The 24,475-nt window shown below is 43.1% G+C and overlaps 1 protein-coding gene across 3 annotated transcripts in view; it reads left to right on the forward strand.

Moving 5' to 3' along the window:
- The window catches only part of mkxa (mohawk homeobox a), a 23,583-nt gene extending 6,659 nt beyond the window's left edge, over window positions 1-16,924 (forward strand). For all 3 annotated transcript variants that reach the window (XM_057013433.1, XM_057013431.1, XM_057013432.1), the window contains 3 exons: window positions 1,734-2,081; window positions 14,265-14,295; window positions 14,642-16,924. In XM_057013433.1, the coding sequence (XP_056869413.1) occupies window positions 1,734-2,081; window positions 14,265-14,295; window positions 14,642-14,849 (587 nt within the window). In that variant the 3' untranslated portion in view covers window positions 14,850-16,924. The remainder of the gene's footprint in view (window positions 1-1,733; window positions 2,082-14,264; window positions 14,296-14,641) is intronic.
- The last annotated feature ends 7,551 nt before the right edge of the window (window positions 16,925-24,475 follow it).

A 24,475-nucleotide genomic window follows, 5' to 3' on the forward strand; every position in this document is an offset into this window, starting at 1 on the left:
TAAAAACTAGACCCAAAACATACAAACTGGTGCAGTGAAAGGTAGGATGAGTGTTGTGGTGTCAGCGGCCTCTAATTAAGTGTGCGTGTGGCTGAAAGAGGAATGTATGTATGGTGTTTGCATTGTGTCCTCCACAGGCCACTGTACTGCCGGAGGCTTTGTGTATCTTCCTGACTCTTCCCCCTCACACATTATGGTTGCGAAGCTACCCGCAGCCTGCTTCCACATCTGACCCACGTGCTAAAAGGCCCTCCATTATATTTTTAAGCCTGCACTTTTGTTTCAGAGGTTATTTCTGACATCTGAACTTGCTGACACTCTGCTCCCGCTTCAGCAAAAAAAATCAATATAGCTTTATGTTACAATATATTTGTGCAACCTCGTGGCCACAGATGGCAGCAGGGTCGAGGCATCCATCTGCGCACGACCTGTCAAAATAAACATTCAAGACAGGAATTTGCTACCAGACGAATAGAATCAGAAACAGGCCGATAGTCTAAATCACACATCTGGTCCCATTTTGGATATAAAGGAGGACAGAAGGGCAGAGACAAGAGACTTTGGACAGAAAGTCAAATAGAGCTCAAAAACACAGTGAGGAGAATTTAATTAAAAGAAAAATTAGAGTACAGTTTTGAAAACAAAATACTAGTCACACCTTAAATGTGAAGGTATGATCACATCACGCAGCCCCTCAGTGGCGAACAACCTGTGGGGGAGGAGCTAGATGTCAGCAGTGGTCGTTTTCAACACAGACCCAGAACGAAAGGGCTGCAATTAGAATCGCCTGTGTGGTTGTGCAGGAGATGCTTGTGCACTCACTAAACTCTGACCGTAGAGGGGAAGTAGACACATACGCTTCATCCATGTGTTTCTGATTGAATTTTAATTTGGGCCAGACTAAATCAAACGTCCAACCTCCAAAATTACAGTCTTGGCAGGGACTGTAAGCAGAGTGAACTTTTGATTTGCCTGATCTGCCATGGGATGTCTGGTTTTTCAGTGCGGTGTTTTATCTTTCTGCTGCACACTTTTCATCAGGTAGCAACCTGCGCTTTAAGTCACTCTTTTCAGCCGCCGCGCACCAGGGAAGTTATTTATTTTTGCAGGCGAGTCGAAGGGGCAGCCACTCTTAATGGGAAGGAAATAGCCTAGCATCCGTTATGGTTTGGTAATGCGTCTTAAGTCTCAACTGGGCTTTCTGCTCTTGAGGTGGTGCCAATGGGAGGGCAGGAGCGCCAGGTCAAAATCTCCCTGCACTGCTGTGATTCAGGATTACCTCAAATAACCAGACTCTGAGTCAGGCCAGGAGCATGCAAATAACTGAAAAGAATTTGCTGAAGGAAATGTGCAAGTGCCATTAAGGCACGGACTACATTAGCAAAATTAGCATTCGAAATTTTGTATTTGAGTATTGTGCAAACGCCATTACAACGGCACAAGTATGTCATTGTGTCCAGCTAAACTGAGCAATTTGAATTCAAATTATAGGGTCTTTTCACACTTTTATATCATAACACAAAAAAGTACGTTATACCAGAATTTAAAAAAAAAAAAAAAGATATTAAAGCCGATATTGGTGTGACTGTGTAAAAAATGTTGACAAAAGCAACAAAACCAACCACTCAATTGGCATTGCTCATTTTCAAAGCTACGATTTATATTTATTAGCACGTGACGGTCTCTTTTTGTCTTGCGTCCTAATGTTTTGGGGTCTTTTTCTTGCTGTGTAGATGGAGACAATCCTCAGATGGCTCAGAGCAGCTCAGGAGAGCTCAACAAGCCCATGTACCAGAGTGTGATCAAGAAAGAGGGCTCTGCGATGGTTGCCATGGAAGCGGGTCTACGCTCGGCCGCTGAGGCCACGGCGCTGGGCGAGGACTACGTGTCTCCGCCCAAATACAAGAGCAGCCTTTTGCACCGCTACCTGAACGACTCCCTGCGCCACGTCATGGTGGCCAACGCTGTCATGGAGGCCCGCAAGAGGAACCATTCGGGCTCCTTCAGCTCCAACGAGTACGATGACGAGCTGCTCTCGCCGTCTTCCTCTGAGGCAGAGGCCAACTTTGTTTATCGTGCTGGTAAGGGGCCACATTTTTTTAAACGGTTTCTCGTCCAGACTCTTTGGTTCTGTTTTTTTCAGTCTCTCCATCTGCACACTTTGTTTAAATTCCTGCAGATGGTCCATTATATTTAATCATCTTCTCTGCTCTTTCTCTCCCTGTCTGTCACTCTCTCTTTCACTCTTTCTATTTCATACACTGCTGCCCTAATGTAATTTTGGTATTGATTTTGACCCATAGGTCAGACCGAGCCCTCAGGGTGCACAGAAATTTGAACCAGGCGTTACTTATAAGAAAAAAACTCCAAAAGCTCTTCAGACACAGCTGTGTAACTTTTAGATAAAGGTGTGACCACAAAACAAAAGTTTCAAAAGTGTCAGCAGAATAATAGCCCAGACTTTCTCTATTCAAAATGCTGAAATATGCTTAAATATGCACACAGTCACTTGAAGACTGGCTGAAGGAATGACCCACAAGCTGCTCTGACCCGGCTTTATTAGGCCAGACACAACTGGTCCATGTAGAACATGTGGAGCATGTGGAACATGCTCACTGTCCAACTATTGTTTTGAAGCATCCATCAGATCCTGTTGAGAGAAAAGAGGAAGGAGGGCGGTCTGTATGTCCAGAGGGCTGACGGATTGTCTGTATGTGTGAGTGATATGTAAAAACACACACTTCCTATTTCGGCACTGGCTGAATACCACCAATGAAGATTCATCTCTTACATCATAAATCACTTGTATTCACGCTGCTCGGGGTCACCGAGGGCTCCCTTCTTTCTTTTGCTCTGTTATTCATTTTTAACTAAATCAAAAACACACATCAGAGTTAAAGAAAAAATAAAGCGGACAGTTTTTTTTATGGAACGTTTTGCCCAAATGTCTCGATGCGAAAGCGGCTTGACACCTAAGAATTAAATCTTATAAATATAGAACACCTACAGTAGCATATGTTCACTCAAGTATAATATATACAATATGTTATGCATGTTAAACTACTAAACCGGAACCATAATGAGCAATGGTTCGTTTTCCTTTCATGTTTATAAAAGAACCAGGTGTGTTAACAGTTACATTAAGAACAGTTTCCACACATCTCTATATTTTTGACAGTTGTCACATTTAAACACAAACTCACTGCGTTTTTTTCTTCTCTCAAGAAAATCCACTGACAGGTTGAAGCTGACAGGCAGATATTCATATTTCAGGGTTTTTTAAGAAAAATGTTTAAATTATCTGAACCTCTTTGGTAGGTTTACATTCGATTCTAAGTCAACTACAGAAAGAAACACAGCTTTTCTATCTTTTTTTAAAAGTGGCAAAAACACAAAGAAAGAAAGAAAATAAGGTGAATTTGTGAATGGACGCAAAGCTCCTCATCTAGACAAATATGTTTCCTATTATCTGCGTGTGAGGGTTTCCTAAAAAAAAAAAAAACGGGTCTGTGATGGTCATCCTAATCAAAACAACTTTGAATTCTCTGACCTGAAGCTTGTTTTCTTACATCAAAGCTCCGGAGAGAGAAAGACAAATACTCGAATAAGTGAAATCCCTCAAAAAGGCTTATTTCACCTGGCTAGCCGGCTGTTTTTAATAGAGTAACTATTTTATCACCATGGTTTATATAATTCCTTGGCGTGGACGACCTCTTGGATTCCTCTGACTCTGGCATGGTTACAGAATTGTAACTCTGTTACATGCAAGAGAACCTTTTCAATCTGCCCACGGAAAGTTCTTGAGGTGCTGTTGACTCAGGGAATAACCCACCTGCCAGGCCCCTCCTATCAGATCACCCAGCTGAACAAGATAAACGCGGGAAAGTCGAGAAAATTAAATTTTAATTCTGCACCTGATTTTACAGAGGTAGAGAGAAATTAGTTCAGCTTGTATCATTTCCTGTGGGTTTTCTTTTTTTTCATCCTCCTATAAGAAAAGTGTTTGCCCTGGAAGCAGCTCTCGCATAAATCTCACATTGGAGGGATAAGGACTGAACTAAATCAGCTCCGTGAATGTTTCCCTTGATTTAGGTAAAACTGTCCAACCTTTTAGGCCATATGAGGGGAAAAGTTCTGTGCAGAACACTGTCTCCCGGCACATTCTTTTGCTGGATTCCTGCCTCTGAAGTGCTTTTCATTGGCTAAAGTGGAAGTGGCGTGCCTGGTAACCGTCTTCTGATTGGTTAGATGTTTATTAATGGGCCAGTTGGCTGCGGCTGAGCCCGCGGTGTTATCTATGTCTACAGAGGGCAGTCAGACGTGGCATGAGATGGAGAGTGCAGATTTACCCCAGTGGAAAACTACACTTGCTGGTCTGAAAGAACACATGCACACATCCACATGTGCACATGCCTGCAGTCTAAAGCCTTTGGAGATTTTTGTTGAACACAAGGAGCGGCAGAATTCCATCAAACATGCCAGGGGTTTCATGCCAAATTGCCCTTTAATGGGACATTAAGTGGCAGGAATCTGGCTCCATGTTTCCCTATTTGCACTCTGCTAGATTTTGTCCCGACTGATATCACATAGATCATTGTGGGCTTAGTTTTTCTCGACATACACAGAGAGTTCTCACTGCAATATTTTACACAAGTCTGGCTTTTCTTAGGTCCTGTTACTGCAGGCTGTACTGGCCCAGCGTATAATAAAACCAGTGAAAATAGTTTGCTTGGTGAGGAAAAATACTTATATAATACTGAAAATACTGAAAGTTATGTTTTTAGTGCTTACATAGCATGGACGAGGTTATAATGTTAAGACAGAAGTGTCGATTATTTTGTTTCAAAACTGACAGGCATCCAACTAATCAATCACAGGGAAATCTGTCTTGTAGGGAGAAGAAACCTCAGCAGATCCCAGTTTAATGCTGCCTAGATGAATTTTTTTTTTCATGACCTCAAATATAAGTTAGAAATCAATGCTGGCTTATTTTTAGTGGCAAGTTTCTGTTGAGATGCATTTTCCCTTCCGTAATGGCTTCGTGAGCTCACCGTAGTGAATGGCTAAATCCCGGAAAATAGCTGCACCGTGGTAATTAGGATGGAACCCAAGGTATAAGAGTAATTAGATTTTAAGGCATCTGTTCACAAGCAATTGGATTTGATAGACTAAATATTTAACCTGATGATGGTGCTAGATGGGGGGGTTAAAGGGATAGGCAAGAGCTGATGGGAGCTTGAATCATGGCTAAATTAGCTAGGATGCAGCTCTAATTCATTTACATTTGTTATTGACAATTATTGCTTCTCGCGTCAGCCAGTGAAAATATAAAGTGATTTATTTCAAAATCAGGTGCTGCTCAGCAGAAACCTTTCTTAGAAACGTGTTCAATAAAAACAGCAGCGTTTGAAATCGGAGGTCCTCAGAGCCTTTTCAAATGAGGTCACAGCAAGTGCCAGACAGTTATTGAATCCTGGAGACTTCAGTGGCACTTAAAGAGCTCTGGAATCATGAAGGTGAATGGAAGAAAAGCAACCCTGATGTTTAGAAAAAGGAATGTTTGGATTTCGACTCCAGAGGTGGAGGTAGAGCTGATCCGTCACTCCACTTTTTTTCCCCTTCTTATTATCAGAACAGAAGCTTTAAAGCTCAATATCTAGCTGGATTTAGGCTCAAATTTAGGCAAAAGTAACTTGTAAACACTTAAACCCTCAACTAAAGTGAACCTCACTGATGCCAACTTTGATCCAATGTTGTCTATCCTTGTGTTGAGAAGTGAAGGCAGCTGTTCCATCTGAATTATGAAGCCACGTTCGCAGACTTTAGTGTAAATCACCGTGAACCACAGAGTGAGATGATAATGAAGAGACAATGACACTCGGTGCTCCATGATGATGAGTTGCTCTTGAATAGATGACGGATGAGGATTTCGCCATAGCAGGAACCCAGAAATGTGGATCAGCTGGCTCTGGGTTGATCTTTCCGCAGTCTCGTAGGAAAGCGAGAAAAAAAGGGCAGAGAGAGGAGATGTTGTTCCAGAGCTGGAGCTGCAGCCAAGGCTGACTGGGTTCAGATTGTTGAAGGGATGATTCAGATCTGAAGCGGAGCTTCTGCACCAGCGGCCTATCGGGAGACATGAGACTGCATGGTGGCGCCGACTGAATGAAACGGAACGGTTGAGATGCTCTTTCCTCATGTAGAGGGAGCAGAGAGAGAAAACCCAGCAGAGCGAGGACAGTGTTCGAGGTCTCCCCTTAATTAGCAACCGTTAGCAGTCAGAATTACATGAGAATACCAAACTGGGCTGAAGAGGATGAGTAACAGATCCTGTAACACTGGGACAGGACGCACACGTGGTCTGGACCTGTTTACATGCGCACTGGAGCTGGAATATGGAAAATGGAGCATCCACTTAGATACCACTTGAGAATCACAGAATGACCTAAACATTCAGTTTTGATGCTCAACCCATTCTTACGGCAGCAAATACGAAGAATCAGAAATCGGTCTTTGTGGCAAAGGACAACATGGGTAGTTCACACGCACAGCGTTTCTGCCCTGGTGCGGACATGTGCTGGCGGTAATCACACCTATTCAGTCCCATCATTGGAGGATTGGACCTGGGTCATAAACAGCCTCCAGCCGTTTCTGCACGTGTCAGTGTTCATGCGGCAAAGAAAAAATAAATAAATAAAAATTTCAACAGCGAATTTTTGAGGCGGCCCAGAGAGCCACAGCAGCCACGGCGGAGGTCTGTGGATTATCTTCAGAAACAGAGTCATTGTGTGGAAAGACGAGTTACCGTATTTTCATGACCATAAGGCGCACTGTATTAAAAGGCGCAGTCTCAGTTATGGGTGCTATTTTTGTATTTAAAACATACATAAGGCGCACCGTATTATTAGGCGCATGCTGAAACATACAGTAAAAAATAACAACGGAAGTAAAACAGTGAGTTTCGACACAGTTATTAACAAAATATTCATTCTTCCGCCACAAAACCATCAAAGTTTTAATCTTCTGTATCTGAATTAAACAGCTGCACTATTCCAATGTCCAACATCCCGAATTCCTCTTCTTAATCATCTGAATCGGACTCACCGACCGGTTCCGGTTCAGCGTTGATTTTGTGAAAGCTCTTACAATACATGAAGATGGTATCATAGCCCATGTGTCTACAATCCACCCGCATATGGTGGCATAACTTGCCCGCCGCTGCCTCATAGTCTTTGTGAAGGAGTGTTCGCCTTCCGTCATCCAGCGCCCTGTCCGTTTCCGTGGCAGCCGAGGACCACGGTGAACGACGACTTCCTGTGCCCCGTTGTGCGTATCGCCACCGTGCCGGTCCGTTTTTCTCCACTTTGTGGGTCAAAGGGATGTTAAAAGTCAGAGGGATCTCATCCATGTTGGTGATGTGGCTGGGCACGGTTATCTTGTCGCAGCAGTAGGTGCGTAAGATGGCTACCCTCTCCTGGTAATCCGCGGGCAGCCGCTGCGCAACAGTTGTCCTTGCGCGTATGGAGAGATGCCGCCTCCTCATAAAGCGAAAACACTAAGATTGCTCGATTGCCATTTTCAGCCGCATATTCGATGGCCTGCAGTTTAAAGTAAGCCTCATTCATACGCGTCTCGCTTGACTGGTGCCATTTTAGGGGATCCTTACGCGTAGGTGTGCCGCTAATCTATTGGCGGAGCGTTTACCGTAGTGCACCCACCAAAGGCGCACAGCAGATTTTGGAACTCTACACACAAGGCGCACCATATTATAAGGCACACCGTCGATTTTTGAGAAAATCTCAGTGTTTTAGGTGCGCCTTATAGTCGTGAAAATACGGTACTATTATTTCTTCTCAGATTTCATGTTTCAACACCATAAATTTGCAAACTGAACAATGAGATAAAACAAAGCGTACATTAGCATGGAACGTGGTTCGGCTATTTTGGTGCTTAATGTGGACATAATATATTCAGCATGAAAGCTGAAGTTATTTATATCTCATGGAGATCATCAGTGACATATCTACAAGCTTCTTTTTGAAATGAGTGAATTTCCTGATGCCTACTGTCAATATACAACTGCGATTGTCCCCTTTCATCAGTGTTATTACAACATATGTAAAAGCAATCATTTCTACAAACAGCATATATCTAGACAGCTATCTAACCCAGGTCAAGTTGAACCATTGACTTTCTTTTAATGCGTGGGCTAATAATATGTGGGCTGCCAAATGCATTAAATAATGCTTTTTACTACCAATAATATACCAAGAAACAGTTTTATTCAAGAAGAGTATTAGAATTATTGTATTTGACTGTAAAATCAAGTGGAGTGGAAGTATGAAGTAGAAGAGAATTGATATATTTAGGTGAAATCCAGGTATCCTTGTGTTGTTGTTGGCAGTCAAGGAAGAATGCTGTCAGGAGTAGCCTTGTGACTGGGAATGACTGGGAGGTGGGGAGGAGGAGAGGTTTAAGCTGTAAACTTGCAGCTTCGGGAGAAGGTGGATTAAACCGCGTGGAGACAGGAAGCTGCGATCTGGTGGCTTTTGGCCACTGGGAATGACCAGCATGTGATAACAGACAAACATCAGGACAGGCACTGTTTATATGATTCACATCCTTAATATAGAGCTGGGAGAGGGCGGAATAATGGGCCCTCGCCAACCTGATCATTTTTAAATCATCAGCTCGACTTTTAGGGGCAGACACGGTTGAGTCTGAGAAACCGAGCTGTGCTGCCGTGGTCTGCATAAAATAGGAATTCTTGTCTATTTAAAAAAAACACAGCGCCCTGTCTGCAACAACAGGCCATCACTGCATGTTCTCACGGGACAGAGGTCAGCACAGACACATTTAATGAGAGAGCAGAGGTGTGACACACACACATGCGTGCGCGCACACACACACACACCACACACACACACACACACAGGCAAACCACTGCTGTGAGGAATTGCAACATAATGATGCCGTGAGTGCAGTGAAAGCATTTGCACTCCCAAAATAAGGATATTTTTGGCCACATGTAAATACTTAAAAATCCGGCTAATGTTTACTTGTGGTTGCCTCTTTCTTTATTTTAATGTCCTACTGTGTGTCTTCTACAAACTACAAAACAACATCCTCCTGTGGGTGACAGTTCCACCACTTGCTTAGGTAACGGCGCCAAAGCCAGGCTTCTGATTTCAGATGCACATTCTCACCGTGACGACGTATTTACATCTCTATCTCATCTCAGCTCATTTACGGCGAGCCCTAAATTTGCTTGTAAACAGAGTGACAACCTGGCAGCTCCCCTCTGATATGCTGTTATTATTTCTCTGCGCTCGGAAAAAAGACAGTGTTGCTTGACTCCAGGTTACCTGGGCCTGACCGCAGCGATGCCAGCGAGTCGAATAGATGATGTGTTTGGCTGACTGAGTAGAAATGACAATTTTGGATTTTTGCTGGCTTTTGTTTCTTCCCCACCCAGGGAGACCCAGAAGAGTGATTGTGGAGAGGGGTCTTTGCATGGTGTAGCACACAGCTCCGGACTAATCTCTGATTTCACTAACGAGGCACAGATAAATCTGGAACGAGAGGTCAGTCATTTTTTAAAGATGAGAGGAAGGCTCAGCAACAAGTCAAACACGGCAAGGTCATCGTAAGCCACTGGTTCTCTCGTCTGGCCTAAAAAACCATCGATCGCAGACCTGACGTGTCTGTTTTTGGCACAGCAGAGTCGGCGCTCTGGCTCTCATCAGGTGCTTCCAGAGGAAAACAGCTAAGCTTGTTTCCTTAAGCAGCACAGTTTGGGTTTTTACGGGTGTGTTTTCCAGACCGTTTCTCCAGCGGTGGAACAATCTACATTCCACCCAAAGTATTCACATTTCACCTTCTGCCAGTGACCTACTATTTTTGTGTACCACACATTAGTTGCTAAAGTGCAGGGTGAATAGATTATTACAAGCTTTTCATTATAAATTAGCTGGAATTATTTGCCATTTCCAGGCGATGTGGAACTTAGCTTTTGTGCAAGGGTGGTTTGGACATTTGTGGAACATTAAGAAGTAAAACATCGCAGAAACAGAGTGAAGCTCAGTTGCTTATAAACAGTTTTCCTCTTGGTAAAACTCAGATTGTCTCAAGTTTTTTTAGTTTCTACTCAGGGAATTTAGTTTTTGCAAAAGTTTATTAAAAGATGACTTAAACCATTGCATGACATTTATAACATCATGTCAAAAACAGTAAAAGAGATGGCATTCCTGCAGTAATTTTTATGTTCTGCATTTTCTCGTCTACTGCAAGGAAGAGTTTCAGTCATCTGCTGTTCCATTCTTCTTAGGAACAGATTTTTTTGTGCAGAGGTCTTGAAGCAGGCCTTAAGGTTGTGTGCGAGTCTGTTTGCCTGCCTGTTTATTTTCCCCGTGCTCACGTATGACAGGATGTCATACATCATCGCAGTTTCATAGATGGATGTAAAGTTGAGTTGAAAAAGTGTCATTTGCGCTGGAAAACCAACCAGACGATCCGGAGGGGGCAAATCACAGGTAACAGGGCTCAGTGGAAGGTATCAGTAAATGTTTCATTAACATCTGAAATGACAATGTTTGAAGTTGCAAATCTTTCATTGTCACTGAAAATGACCCTTCCTTGAACCTGTTAAGTATTTTTACATTTGTTAGGCTTTAAATGCAAAAAAAAACCAAAAACGCTATTTTAACCCGGTTTTGACAACCTGAAATCGACTGTTCTTCAGTCACTTAGAGTTAAACCACCAACTATAGGTCGAGAACCCAGGATCATCGTAAATGTGAGTGAAATGCACTTGTGTTTATTTGTTGGCCTAATTCGGGCCATCCGTGGCTCGGTGCAGCAGGCACTACCTTGTTTATTGTTGCATGTTGCTAACAACAGCGCCAGATGTTGATGATGAGGATATAGCCCTCACCCCTCCGCTCGTTCCCGACAGGTGCAGCCCCCTTCACCTGGCTCAACTGCGTTCTCCCATTTTCCCCTGCTGCTGCATCATTGGTTGCCCCCTCTCTGCTCTCCCTCACTCCATCACCCCGCCGGGATGTTAAGTGAGCGAGTATTTTTGGACCTGCAGCATGCCGCCAGAAACCATCAGCCTTCTTAACTTTCCCCCTTGGCAGTCTGTGAAACCCCACCATTAGAGAAGCCCAAAGGCAGCAGAAAATTAGACTGTGTTCAGTAGCAAAGAAGCAAAGGCACTGGAGGAAAAGAAGAAAAAGGTCCTGGGTGAATTTTAGCTGATTTATTGAGTCCTGGCACTGCCATTGTTTTTTTTTTAAATCTTACTTTAGATTTTTTAGGCACAGCTTTGGAAATCCAGTTTTTGTATTTCTGCAGTGGTGCCTTTCCACATCTCCAGGCCCGAGGTTCCCAAGAAAAGCCTGTTCCCACCAACACCTTGTCCACCTCATATAACACAGTTTGCTCGTTTACTCAGCGGCTTTTCTTACTTTCGTGTTTCGTCTTTTTGCAGCTGTCCCTGTCCAACCTCCACACCAAGCAGCAACTATCGAACTTATTTACTTAAAATAACACAGGAAAAGTAAATAATTGGCCCCTAACTACAGTGCTGCTGCACAGGACAGCACATATTTTTAAATCATGACCAATTTGCTTTCAAGCTCTGGCAGTGGTCGCTCGAGTAGACGTAGATGGAGTGCAGAGGATGTCTTCACAAGTGAAAAGTGCAACAAAAAATACAAGCAAAAAACTGGCAATGAAGGCAGATAATATCAAGGCTTTTCGGTGTCAGCTTTGACAAAGCAGAAAAGGACATTGCCCAGAGTAAACTATTAGAACATTGATGTGAACATAGCATTTGTCCTGGCTGAGCTCCAGGACGAAGGTCCGGTTCCAGTACCTGGAGCAAGCAAAACAGGAAAAAAAATTGGGGACCACAGATGATGATGGACTGGAGAATATCAACAGTAGAGAAAGGGACAAGCTCTGAGAGCTAAACAGATCAGCACAAGGTCATGGCCAGGCAGGAATGTTGGAGCTCCTGGTCAGTCTTCTGTCAAAAGAAGACAAACCTACATGCTGTCCGACTCTGTACAATATGTCTATTACAACACTAACAGTTAACTGTAGAGAACATCAGGATAAAAGGCCTGTTATCCTAGAGGCAGGGATTAGCAATTCCAGTCCTCTTGGACCTGGACTCAAGCTGGGTCTTCTGTCCTACAGGTAGACAACACTTCCACCTAGGGTTCCACTTCCTTCGGTGAAAGCAGTTCCTGCCGGGCAGGACACTAAACCTGGCTTGACTCCAGCCCTTGACTGGATTTCCCCATCTCTGTTTAATAACTAGTCATAGTTGATAATAATAGTTCTAGTAATGCTAGTAGCTCTGATAACAAAAGTCATTATTTAATAGTAAATGTACAGTATATTCAAAATGAATGTTTCCGTTTGTGTGTATAGAACAGAATCATAATAGTTTGTGCAGCCAGCTCCTTTGTCCTCATGAGACCTTAATCCAACAGTTGTGGGATTGATATTTCAAAGGAGCAGGGCGTGGACATTCATTACGTGCAGGGCGCACTCGGGCACGCTCGGCAGCTGCCGTGGTGCGGCGACAGCAGTGCAACGAAGAACTCGTTAAAACCACTGCTGATGTTATGGTCCTGGCCTTGCTGGGAAATGGGCCGTGTGGTGAGCAGGAAACTGGTTGTCCCTGGCAGAGTTGTGATAGTTAACAGCATCTAAACTAAAAAAAAAAAAACTTTTCACTTTACAGAAATAAAAATTGTGGACACTGTGCACTTTCTGGGTTAGATTGCATTTGCTTTTTAACAATAGGCAGAAAATGTGTTGAAATAACGACCAATTTGGTCAAATATACCTTTTATGAAATTTTAAAGTCTTTAAAGTAGCTCAAATATGCATCTGTAGTTCTTACCGATCCACTGTGTTGGTAGAAATGAGACTTTAAAAATACACATATTTTATGGCCAACAAACCAAAGTAATAACATTGCTGTAAGCAAATAGTCCCCTTCTTTAGCTAGTGAATCACAGCCTGTAAACAGCATGTTTGTCAACACAAAAGTGATGACTAAGGAGAGAATTTGAACATCAGAAATCACATTTATTCATGTCATTCCATTGTAATAAACACGACTGCCAACATAATGGAACACTTATGTGTGCTGTATGTAGTTTGATGCATATCATGGCTGAAATATGCCGTCAACATCTGTTTTTGTAATCCACTGCTGCGTCTCACAAAGGCAATGTTAAACAGCCAGAATAGATGACATCCAGATAAAGTGAAACCAGCCTCTGGCAACTTCTATGAGCATTTTCAGCATTGAAGATGGACTTAAAAGTTAAGTTTACCATTTAGATGTTACAATTAGCTCTTCTGGTTCTCGGGGATTTGTTTCCAACATTTCCAAACGCTGCAGGGATCAATCAAAATAAAGACATTTACAGGCTGAAATGGGTGTAATCAATGGAAGCAACTTGATTTTAACAGCCCATTGCCCCCTGAACTTTCTGGAAATGTCACCTGAATTAATAGGACATTACTAATGAAGACAAATAAAGGTTTGAGCTCATGTTGTTATGGCAGTTTAAAGAGGCTTAAAGAAGGTGCCCGGTGGCTGCAGGAAACACGCACAGCAAGGCTTCACGAAAGCATATGTCATCGTATTTCCAGCTGGGCAAGACTCGCACTACCTCCAGCTGCATCTGAGACAGGCGCAAACACACAAATTAAAGCATAGGCACACATGCGCACATGGTCTTTCTCCCCAAGTGGTCTGAAGTAAACAGACTGGCTGCCCCGAAGTGAAGTTCAGTTTCATTGTTTAATGATTTCGCTATTCCTCACTAATGTTCTACATACGTGGCAGAGGTTGCTCTCTTTAGGGTGGAAGAGAGCAGATTTCCATCCCTTTCTCACTTTGCTGCCTTTTCGGCCCTGCTCACATCTTTTTACGCTCTGCTATTTTCAATCTGATCTCATCCGACAACCCAATTACGCTGGCCGGGGCCCCTTTGTTTCCCAAAAAAATATTATAGAATGGAGTTCATGAGTCATAAGAAACATCTTTCACTTTGTCCCGTTACTCACCTTGTTTTGTACGATGACTTCTCAACCGCGCAAGGAGAGAAAACAGAGCAACACGTTTTTGCATTAGATGCATACGAGTCTTCACGTGTTCAGCTACACCCCATAATACCTTATTGTCTCCGGTGATGTGCAGAATTAACACTTTTGTTTTCTTCTTTTTATATTTTCAGAAACCACAGACCAGGGATCAGGTCAATACAAGTGAGTCATGTCCTTTAATAGATTATTCCCCGCCGTGCAAACATTATAACTCTTACATAAACTATTTCAAACCATAACTGCATAGGAAATATGTGTTAATCTATTTTCTTACATACATGATTATTATAATAATCCTATAATGTATAATAAAAGCCCCATTCATGCTTTTTTTCATAATCTATTAGTTATGGTCAGTATTTATATATATTTTACAATATATCCATCCCACTCATTCATGATATGGACTTTAATTTTTACTAATCCAGTAATAACGTTTTAGAGTGTAAGGTCGATGGCTTGAGTAACTCCTCTCTGCTCTTCCCCACTGAACGCTCATCTCCATCAGGGGCAGCGGTGGCATTGGGGTTGTGCAGAAGGAGAAGATGAAGGGCAGAGATGAGACGTACTGGCGGGAGATCAACGCCGCCATGGCTCTGACCAACTTGGCGCAGAGCAAGGACAGCAGCTCGGGAACCACCAGCTGTATCATTCAGAAGTCCTCCCATATAGCAGAGATCAAAACTGTTAAAGTGCCTCTGATGCAGAAATATTAGGCCCTGACGTCAGGGCTCCAATCTCTCTATGCATACCAGCAAACAATCAGATAAGCCCCCAGACACACACCACTGAGAAAAAAGAGGACTGTTGTTTCGAGCGAGGAGAAGGAGGAGGAGGTTACAAAGAGAAATCCACTGCTATTCGGTGATTGGAGGCCTTGACCATGAGTTATTGTGCTAGGTCAAAGACTGTTTGACAACAGTTTCACTGCAGTATTTCCTAAAGAAAAAAAGACACTTTTGTAATATTAACTTATTTTTACGACTGACTCCTCTTTTTTTTTTAATGCTACAAAACTGTACTTTTTGCCAAAGTGCCTTTGTTACGACAAATAGCTTGTTGACTGTGGTTAATGCAAAGATGCTACAGGGGATCCATATGTGGCCGCCATCAGTCACGATTGAGTGTTCATTTTAGGATTGATGAAGTGTCCTATAAGTGCCTGTGCCTTAGAGACTGAAGGAGCACCTACACATAAAGAGAAACAACCATCTCCCCTTCCCCCGCAGGAGTTGCTGGAAGACATCGTTGTTGTTCCCTCTAGAGTCTTCATTTTGACTGAAAACGGACCCATGTTTAGTCTCAGCCAGCCTCTGGTTGCTTACAGGCCAACATTATGTTACAGATAAGCTGTCCTCTTGTGAGCGGATCGATAAGCAGCCAGCTCTCACATCTCGGCCTTGGATTTCATTAACGTCTCTTATCTGGGCTTCGCCGCCGCACAACTTGGACCTTAATGTTGATCCCTCAGTGGCACACATCTCTGCATCCACCCATATCTGTGCTTCCAGCAGAAGAATGCAGTGACCTAAAAGGGATGTTTTTCATGCTGCGTTATCGGTGTTTTCTGACGACTGTGTTGCCTTTTCACGTGTTTGTGCCGTGAACATGATAGCGAGAACTGAACAAAGAAGAAAGGCCAGCGATGGCCGCCCGTGCTATTTGAACTTTGGCCCTCTCAGCTGTTTAAATTCTAATTTCTGTTTACAAGGTGAAAATCTCTCCCTCTCTCCCCTTTTATTTGTATCAAAGAAAAAAAACACATTCCAGTATTATCTCGTGTTCAGCCAGGCAAGTGTTCATGCATCTCTTTCTGTCAGTATGTGTGCGGCTTATTTTGCTTATTACGGCCGTTAGGTTTTATAAAATTTTCTTCTTGTCATCCAGTGGAAATTCCTTATGTATGTTATCGACTTTGTTCCATGGAGGTTCGAATATGGGAAATCCAGTTGGACTTGTGAAAGCAGCTGGCTTGGTGTGTATCTTCAAGATATTGTGTATATGTCAAGATGTACACGATGTGATGAATTTTGCAGTTTTTGTGGTTTGGACAACCTAAACCGAGGACTTCGAGAGGGAGAAATGCTGCACAAAGTGACTATTTGACCGTTTTTATGCATCATGAATGTGTACATTATGAGAAGAAAAAGCAAAACTGCACTTTGGGATTGCATTCAAAGCTTTGTACTTTTTTCTAAATGAAGGGCTTGAGCTCAATCACAGTAGCCAGTCCCTGCACGCTCTTTGCTCATGCTGGGAGGGCTCCGAGTGCCCACATATGTTTTTTATACACCTGATCCTGGCTGCGGTGGGGTGCCGAGCCGGTTCTAATCACAGGCCGGGGACGAGCCTCACGTCTCACACGATAAGGCGCTCGCTGGGATTGAAATGCAGCTTCAGAGAAAACAGAACAGCCTTTGTTGTTCTTCACCACGGAACATCCCAGTAATAATACACACAAAGGGGTTTCACCAGTCAGACACTTGAGTACTGTACAGGTCCTTCACATCACGGGCCTGCAAGCAACAATCACGCTGATTTAAATTTTTTTTAAAAAGGTATGTATTAAAGCCAGTAAATTATTCGTATGGACTTTGTAAAAAAAAAAAAAAGGCAACCATAGTTTTGTTTTTTTATTAAGTTATATAAGATTTGTTTGTTGTTTTTGATAGAGACTGGATTTCCAATCCAATGACCAAATGCATATCTCCTTGTTGCTCTCATGTAAAAAAAATTTTCTAGAAACGGCTGCCTCCTTGGTCAAAGCAGTGAATAAATCTGAATGAAATGAGATGAGAAGCATGATGTCTTTCACTGGTTTAACCCGGCTCACACGCTCACTTTAACTGCAAGCTGTAAACACCATATCGGTGCGGCCCGTAAATGCCAGCGCCTGCACAACAGAGTAGGACTGGACTTGTCCTCGGCTGATTAAAGAAAACATATCGATTTCTAGCTTTCTTACACTGGCTCCTCACAGATAAACACCCAAGCTGTTAAATTCTTTACAAGGGCTGTTTTCATATTTCTTTGTATATCCAGGAAGCTCCCGTTGAGTTACAAAAATAATCTTCCCTGCCAGGAATCACAGCTGGCAAAAAGGCCAATTTCAAACTGTTTCTACCAAAAAAATAAGGGGAAATCTGAATAGAAAAGCAAGAAAAGAGAAGAGCAATAAAGGGTTCCAAGTTTCGAAGAGTAACACAAAGTTACAATGGTTAGATAGTAAAAAATACATGACAAAAACAACAGAGTAAGTTGGACCTTTGCATTTGGAGTTTGCTCAAATACCCCTCAGAAACGTTTAATTTTTGTATGAAATGGTGGTTATTTTACATTGATTAGAGTGGTACAGAAAGTTCTTTAAAAAAAAAACAGATTTAAGTGTTTACTCATATAGGATCCGATAATTTCAACGTGTAATAAATTCAACGTGTGAAAATTCAGAACTTTTCCCCTCGGAGCTGCAATCATAATTGCCTCTCCTAAAAACAAATGCACCCCTCATTAGTAGATGGCGAATTGGCCAAAGCCTTCAGGGATTTAGTTTTCCCACACAAATGTGCATTGCTGCACCTGTGAAGGTTATTAGAACCCCAGTGAGCTCCATCCCGAAATAGTGTCAAGGCAAATCCTCCGAGAGATCCCAAACATAAGTTGGGATGTGAACCAGGCACTTGTGGTTTCCCTTTGTTGATGTCACCGGGATGAAGACTCAACCCTGAAAACAATGCTGGAGATGTTTGTTTATGTCCCGGAGGGTGCAGTGGTTTCTCCCAGCTAAACAGACTAATCACGATAAACCGTGAGAGGGGCAGAAAGTACACAGCCGCGATGTACGTCGACCACACAGCGACCATTAGCGGTTTGGGCCTTGGTGTTTACTGTTTACTCTATAGCTTTGCTACCTTCAGAAGGCTGTTTGGTTGCATAACTGATCCAAACCTGAAGTTTGAGAGGGTAGTAGAAGGCCCAAAAGTTGTAACAGAAAAAAAGAATGGCCTTTTTATGTCTGCTGACAGCATGTGGATCCTTCCCAACATCGAGTAGAATCTGAACGCTTGTGGTTTTGTGGACCGTGAGTGTGAAAGCATCTGAGGGAGTCCAGGGGCAGGCTGAACTTCCTGCGTGCATCCTTTATTTCTCTTCTCTTTTCCAAATATTAATAGTTCTACTGTGACACAGCCAATGTTGCATGGCCCTGCATTCTGTGGTCCCAGAGTGGACTCAGCGTGTGGACTGGCCAGCCCAGACCGCTAAAGATGGACAGAAATATGTTCTATTTCTTTTTTATGGCCCCGACCCTCAAGTAATACTGATGATAGTAAACTACGAGCAATCAAATTAGACTATCAGTGATCAGATTTGGACTGAAAGTGATGCAACAGATGACCAAAGAGCCATAAAGTTGAATTAAAAGACCCCAAAACATTTTAAACATAATTCTTTTTTTCTATGTGTGAGTGTGTTAAACATTTGGCAGCTATTAGAAGCTTAAACGGGAGAGAAGGTCCAGTTCAAAGTTTCCATTAGTAATTTTCAGCCATGAAAATGATTAAATACCACATTTAAACCACTGAGCTCCACACACCATCGGGCTGCAGGATGGAACAGGATCAGAAAAGTGTCTCTGAGTTGGGAGCTTTATTTGGCATCTTTCTACCGGTGCAGGATTGCAGCTCCTCCACTCCAGATATCTTGTCATTTTTGAACAGCAGTGAGTTTTCCTATGGACCTTAGTGAGGCTTTCCTGAAATAATCCTATCAGATTAGATGACCTGTAGTCCCTCGATGTACTGTGCATCCAAACGCCCACCTTCGCTGAGCCACATTTTCCACTAAAAATTTAAGCGATATTCCATGCTCCCTATAGCTTCTCATTCTTGTTTTTTGGGGGGGGGGGTTGGGCCGTGCCTCCGTTCTATGCTGTTGCTGATAGATTTTAAGAGGAGAAATGGATCTTATCTCTGTGCCGGAGACAAGTGGAGATTTGGGCTCGCGACTTGACAGAGTCCAGGCCTTACTATGGCCCTTTTAATCTGCCAGAAACTCCAGTTTGACGACAGCGGGTGCAACATCGCGGAATGAAACCCAAGAACGCAAGACCTTCTGAAAATCATTTCCCATTTGATGAAGAAATATAACTCCTGTGGCATGCTGAAGCAATTAGTAGCCTCGCTGAGAGGGATGCTCCACGGCCCCGTCTATTAGAGCCAGATCTTTGTCTTTAGCTAACTTCTGTCCTTGGAAATAAATATGAGGGAAAATGAACTGGGCCTAATTGTTAGATTCCTGAAAGCGCAGTCTGATTAAAAACTCGGTCTGAACTGGCAGATGTTTCCGGGCCGGAGCTGTTTTGAACCAGCTTGAACTTTCACGGATGCTGGAGGAGGCTGCTGCTCAAATCACGGACACTCCATGATCCCCAAATAATCACACCTGAGACAAAAGGTCGGACGGTCAGCATTATCGTTTTTGCTAATTAGCATATTTTCCCGAAGGCCCATCTGCAGTTTGAGTTTGCCTGATACTGGGAACTTCCACTGGATGATTTGAAGAAATTAAATCTGACAGTATTGAGTCGTTTTGACTAAATGAATGACTTCAATGAGGGCAGCTGTTGACTCGGTTATTTCAGTATTTGATTTCTGGATTTTCCCGCAGTCGCGTGTACATCTGATCACGCTGCAAATAAAACTTTTCATTCTTTTTGTGTAAGACCAGACATCATGTCTAATATTTTACTCAATCATGCATGATTTCCTCAAAACAATCAGTTATAACAGAGCCCTACATTCCTTGCTTGGCTCAGCAAGTTCATCATGGCATTCAATCCACATTTTTTAGCTCTTCCTCTGGTTTCGGCCATGCTGAGAGCCGGTTTCTGACTCTTGTTGGATAGTTGAAAAATATTTCCTATCTTTATCTCTCACAATAAACTTTATTCACAACCACCAGAAACTAGAGGGAGAGCTATGTTGACATGGAAGCGCAAGTAAATGGCTGTGCTGGACCAAATGAGGACATGTTTGGTTCTTCTAGGTGGATTCAGCTCCATGTGAGTTTGGGAGATGCCTGAAAATGATGACAAATTATGACATTGACAAGTAAAATAAAAGGAAAGTTTTACAACTGGACCAAAAGCAGAAAATGGAATCACGTTATTGACCTTCTGTTAGAGTCACATTGTGAATTCCTCCCCCTCAAAAGTTGAATCATTTACTAAACTGGAAAAGGTTTCTGTAGAGTTAAATGACTGGCCAGCTCTCCCAGAGCCAGAGTGGGCTGAGGGAATGCAGCAAATCCCCACCATCCCTTTTCTCATCAAGCTTTCTCACCGTCCCGGTGGTGAAAAGATGCGTACACAGACCGCCACCACACTAAACATCTCTCTTTGTCCTAAAACCCACATAGTACCAAAGACGTTCCTGCATCCCAACAGGTTTAAGGTTGGCTTCTCTAAGGGGTGGACTCCTTTGTTCAGCCAGCATCTAAACAGGGCCACCAGCAACAGCCACATGCCGTGGATTTCCCTGTCTGTTTACTGTGAGATAATGACTGAATTTCCTCTCTGGATCCCACGTCCATCCAAGAGTCACTCGCGCACATGCTAACTGCAACAAGGCCCAGAGAAGCCTGCTGCATGCACCTCAGCTGTTTCCTACCAGGCTAAATCCTGATGATTGGCTGCTCTCAGAGCTCCTGAGACAGGCCGACTAAACAGCTGCTACAAACAATAAGATCGCTTCCAAGACCTGCATCCAAGCCAACGTGCAGCTGCCAGCAGGGGATCAACGTGCCATAGAAGAGTGTGCAGTGAGCAGAAGGATCCACAAGCTTGGGGGGAAACGTATGGTCTCGTGTCCGCGGGTGCAAACAAACGTTAAGATGATGTATTGACTTTCATATACACGCGCAACCAGATGATTATGCAGCACTCAATTAGGCAGCCCTTGACACTTTTAGTGCTCAATTATCCAGGGAAATCAAGGCACAAAAAAGCTTGACCAGACTGTGTCACACCGGGAGTTGTTGGGGTTATTAATATCTTGCACCCCCCAACACACACACACACACACACACAACCACACATATTTCAAGGGTTTTATTATTGTGCCCAGTAATATTTCGTTGCATTGATATCCTGTGAAAGCTGCCAACAGAATGCATGAGTGAATCTGACTCAAACAAGGCTGTTTATTGATGACGGTTTTACAGTTCCTGTTTAATTTTAAATGTTCCAGAGCCCATCGAGCAATTTCTTTTATATATAATCAATGTGTTTGACACAATATTGACCCTCAGCCCGTCCCTGCTTTTGGGCCTTTATCACCTGGTACCAATGAATCTTGTTTGTCTGTGGAATGTTCCAGTCATGTGTTTTTGGTTTTTCACAAAATTTGTTTGATTTTTTTTTATTTTTTTATGACAGCTGGGTTTGAAAGACAAAAGAAGTCAAAATAAAGAGTTGACTGCACTGAAAAATGATTCACAAATGGAATTTGGTGTAAGAATATAATAAAAATGGTTGAAGGAAGAGTTTGAAACAAATATTTGGAAAAAGATCACAAATTATCTGCCCGTTTAATGGACACATCCATCCATCCATCCATCCATCCATCCATCCAACCACCCATTCATCAATCCACCCACCCAACCATCCACCCACCCACCCATCTATACATCCATCCATCCATCTGACCATCTTCCATCCATCCATCCATCCACCCAACCATCCATCCATCACTAGACATCTGACCACCATCCATCCATCCATCCATCCATCCATCCATCAACCATCCATCCATCCATCCATCCATCCATCCATCCATCCATGGCATGAAGACAGTGTCCCCTTTTCTCTACTTTTCAGCTTCCATCTGCCTCCGTCTGCATCAGCGCATTGCAGATGTTGTGAGTTGCAGCAGGAGCTCCACATTAAAACAGAAGCCACACAAACTGAAAACATAATGACAGCCAGGGGATCACAAAGAAGACATAGAGGAGAGCCGAGCCTGGTGCCTCTGTGTAATATTTCATCAGAGTAACGCTAAATAAATTCCTCACTACAGTCAAGAGAAACCACGTCAGTGCAGCAGATGTAAGAAATGGCAGCTGCAGGAGGAATGTGGTTTGGCAGCGTGTGAGGCTTGGAGAGAGACTGTACGGCCCTCTCAAGTTAACACTTTGTGTTTGGGAACACAAAGACATATTGTCAAAGAACTAGCGGATTCTGTGTTTGCCCGAAATACAATAAAAGTCCTCCAAGGTCCAGGGTCCAAACTACTCCTGAGACAAAAAGGATGGTGGATTTTACCAACACACACACACACACACACAGGATTAATTTATGAGGGCATGTTGTGAGATCTCAGCGGAGAGGCAGACTGAGAGGCCTCAGACCTGGCACGCCAGCATGGCATCAGCACAGCGGCCAGTGAATAAATGGGTGCTCAAGCATGGAGGCGGAGCCAAAACCAGAATGTAACTGTATATTTGGAATGGAGCTGGCACACTTGGACGATACAACAGCCCCATTCCGTCGGTCATGGTTGTAGAACATTTTTTTTAAATTTATGTTTGGGGTGTGAAATCATGCAGCCAGCTGAATTCATAATCTCACCAGGGCTTGATGAAATCGCATCACGAGTTTACTCGCTCACACTTTCCTGATGCAGCGAGCTGACATTAACCAGGTATTTCAGTCCCACCAGAGAGCACTAGCCTCATGGCTGTGGTACGAAGGGTTCCTTTAACTACCTGTTCAATCAGACATTAAATCTGTCTATGATACACAGCCCAAGAGCGAGTATTTACCTCAAATTATGCCTCTACTGAAACAGCACATGTTAGAAACATTATCTGATTCTGTCTCATCTGTATTTATGTTGCCTGGAGGTGACACTGGCTGCAATTTAAAAAAAAAAAAAAACTAGCATCATGCTCCGTGTCGATGCTCTGTTACTCACATCTTTGGGCCATGTGCGCTCAGAAAACCTCAGTTCAGGGAATCCATCGTATCCATCAACAGGTCTAGCCGCCTTTATAGCTGTATGCTGGCCTGCCAACCTCCGACCCTGCTGACCCACTCTACTCTTATACGAGCAGCTTGTACTATTAATATACAGTATCTCTATGATCTCTGCCTATTCTCTTCTCTACCTGTCCTCCCCCTTCTCCTCTCGCTCTACCCAGCCGGTTTCTTCCTGTTAAAGGGGAGTTTTTCCTTGCCACTGTTGCTTGTAGGGGGTCAGACCGTGGGATTCTGTAAAGCGCCCAGAAACAATTTTGATTGTAACAGACGCTATATAAATAAAGATTGATTGATTGTAAATGACAGCTTTAGAAATGGCTTTATTTCATTACTTGAGTCAGTTGGTTTCCTCCAGCAGATAAACCAACCAACTCATAACTTCAACCACACCCTAGATCTAGTTCTGACTTATGGTGTTGAGGTAGAACATGTGTCAGTGTTCCCTCAGAACCCACTCCTGTCAGACCATTCTTTGGCCATCACTTTCACATTTATGATTAAGGATTCTTCTATGCTCAGAGCACAGTCTTACTATAGCAGATGTCTTTCAGATAATGCTGTAGCTAAGTTTAAGGAAGTGATCCCTGTGCTAATCTCAGGACCACTGTGTGTTTCCGCAGGGATAAATCATTATAATCTTAGCCCTGCTGAGGTTGACTCTATTGCTGAAGGTGCAGCAACCTCACTGAGAATCACGCTTGATTCTGTTGCCCCCCTGAAAAAGAAAATAGTAAATCAGAGAAGGTGTGCCCCCTGGTATAATTCACATATCAGGACCCTCAAGCAGAAAGTGCGAAGACTGGAAAGGAAGTGGCATTCTTGTAAAATAGACAGCTATCATGTAGCCTGGAAAGACTGTCTATTAGTTTACAAAAAGGCCCTTCACAAGGCTAGAACAGCTTATTTTTCTTCTTTAATTGAGGAAAATAAGAACAACCCCAGGTTTCTTTTCAGCACTGTGGCCAAATTAACCAAGAGTCACAGTGTTTTAGATCCACGTATCCCTTCTTCCCAGAGTGGTGAAGACTTCATGAGCTTCTTCACTGATAAAGTTCTAGCCATCAGAGAAAAAGCTAACCAGGCCATCCCTACAACTGGACCATTACCAGATGTGCTGACTGAGGGAACATACAGGTTCTCCGACGAGCCCTTAAACTCCTTCAGCCCTATATATTTTTCTGAGGCGTCTTCGCTAATTCAGAAATCCAAGACCACCACGTGTCTTTTAGATCCCATCCCAACACACCTGTTGAAGGATGTTTTACCATTGACAGGCAGTTCTATCCTGTACCAGATCAATGGTTCTTT

Source organism: Takifugu flavidus, chromosome 17 (genome assembly GCF_003711565.1).
Source record: "Takifugu flavidus isolate HTHZ2018 chromosome 17, ASM371156v2, whole genome shotgun sequence".
NCBI lineage: Eukaryota > Metazoa > Chordata > Actinopteri > Tetraodontiformes > Tetraodontidae > Takifugu > Takifugu flavidus.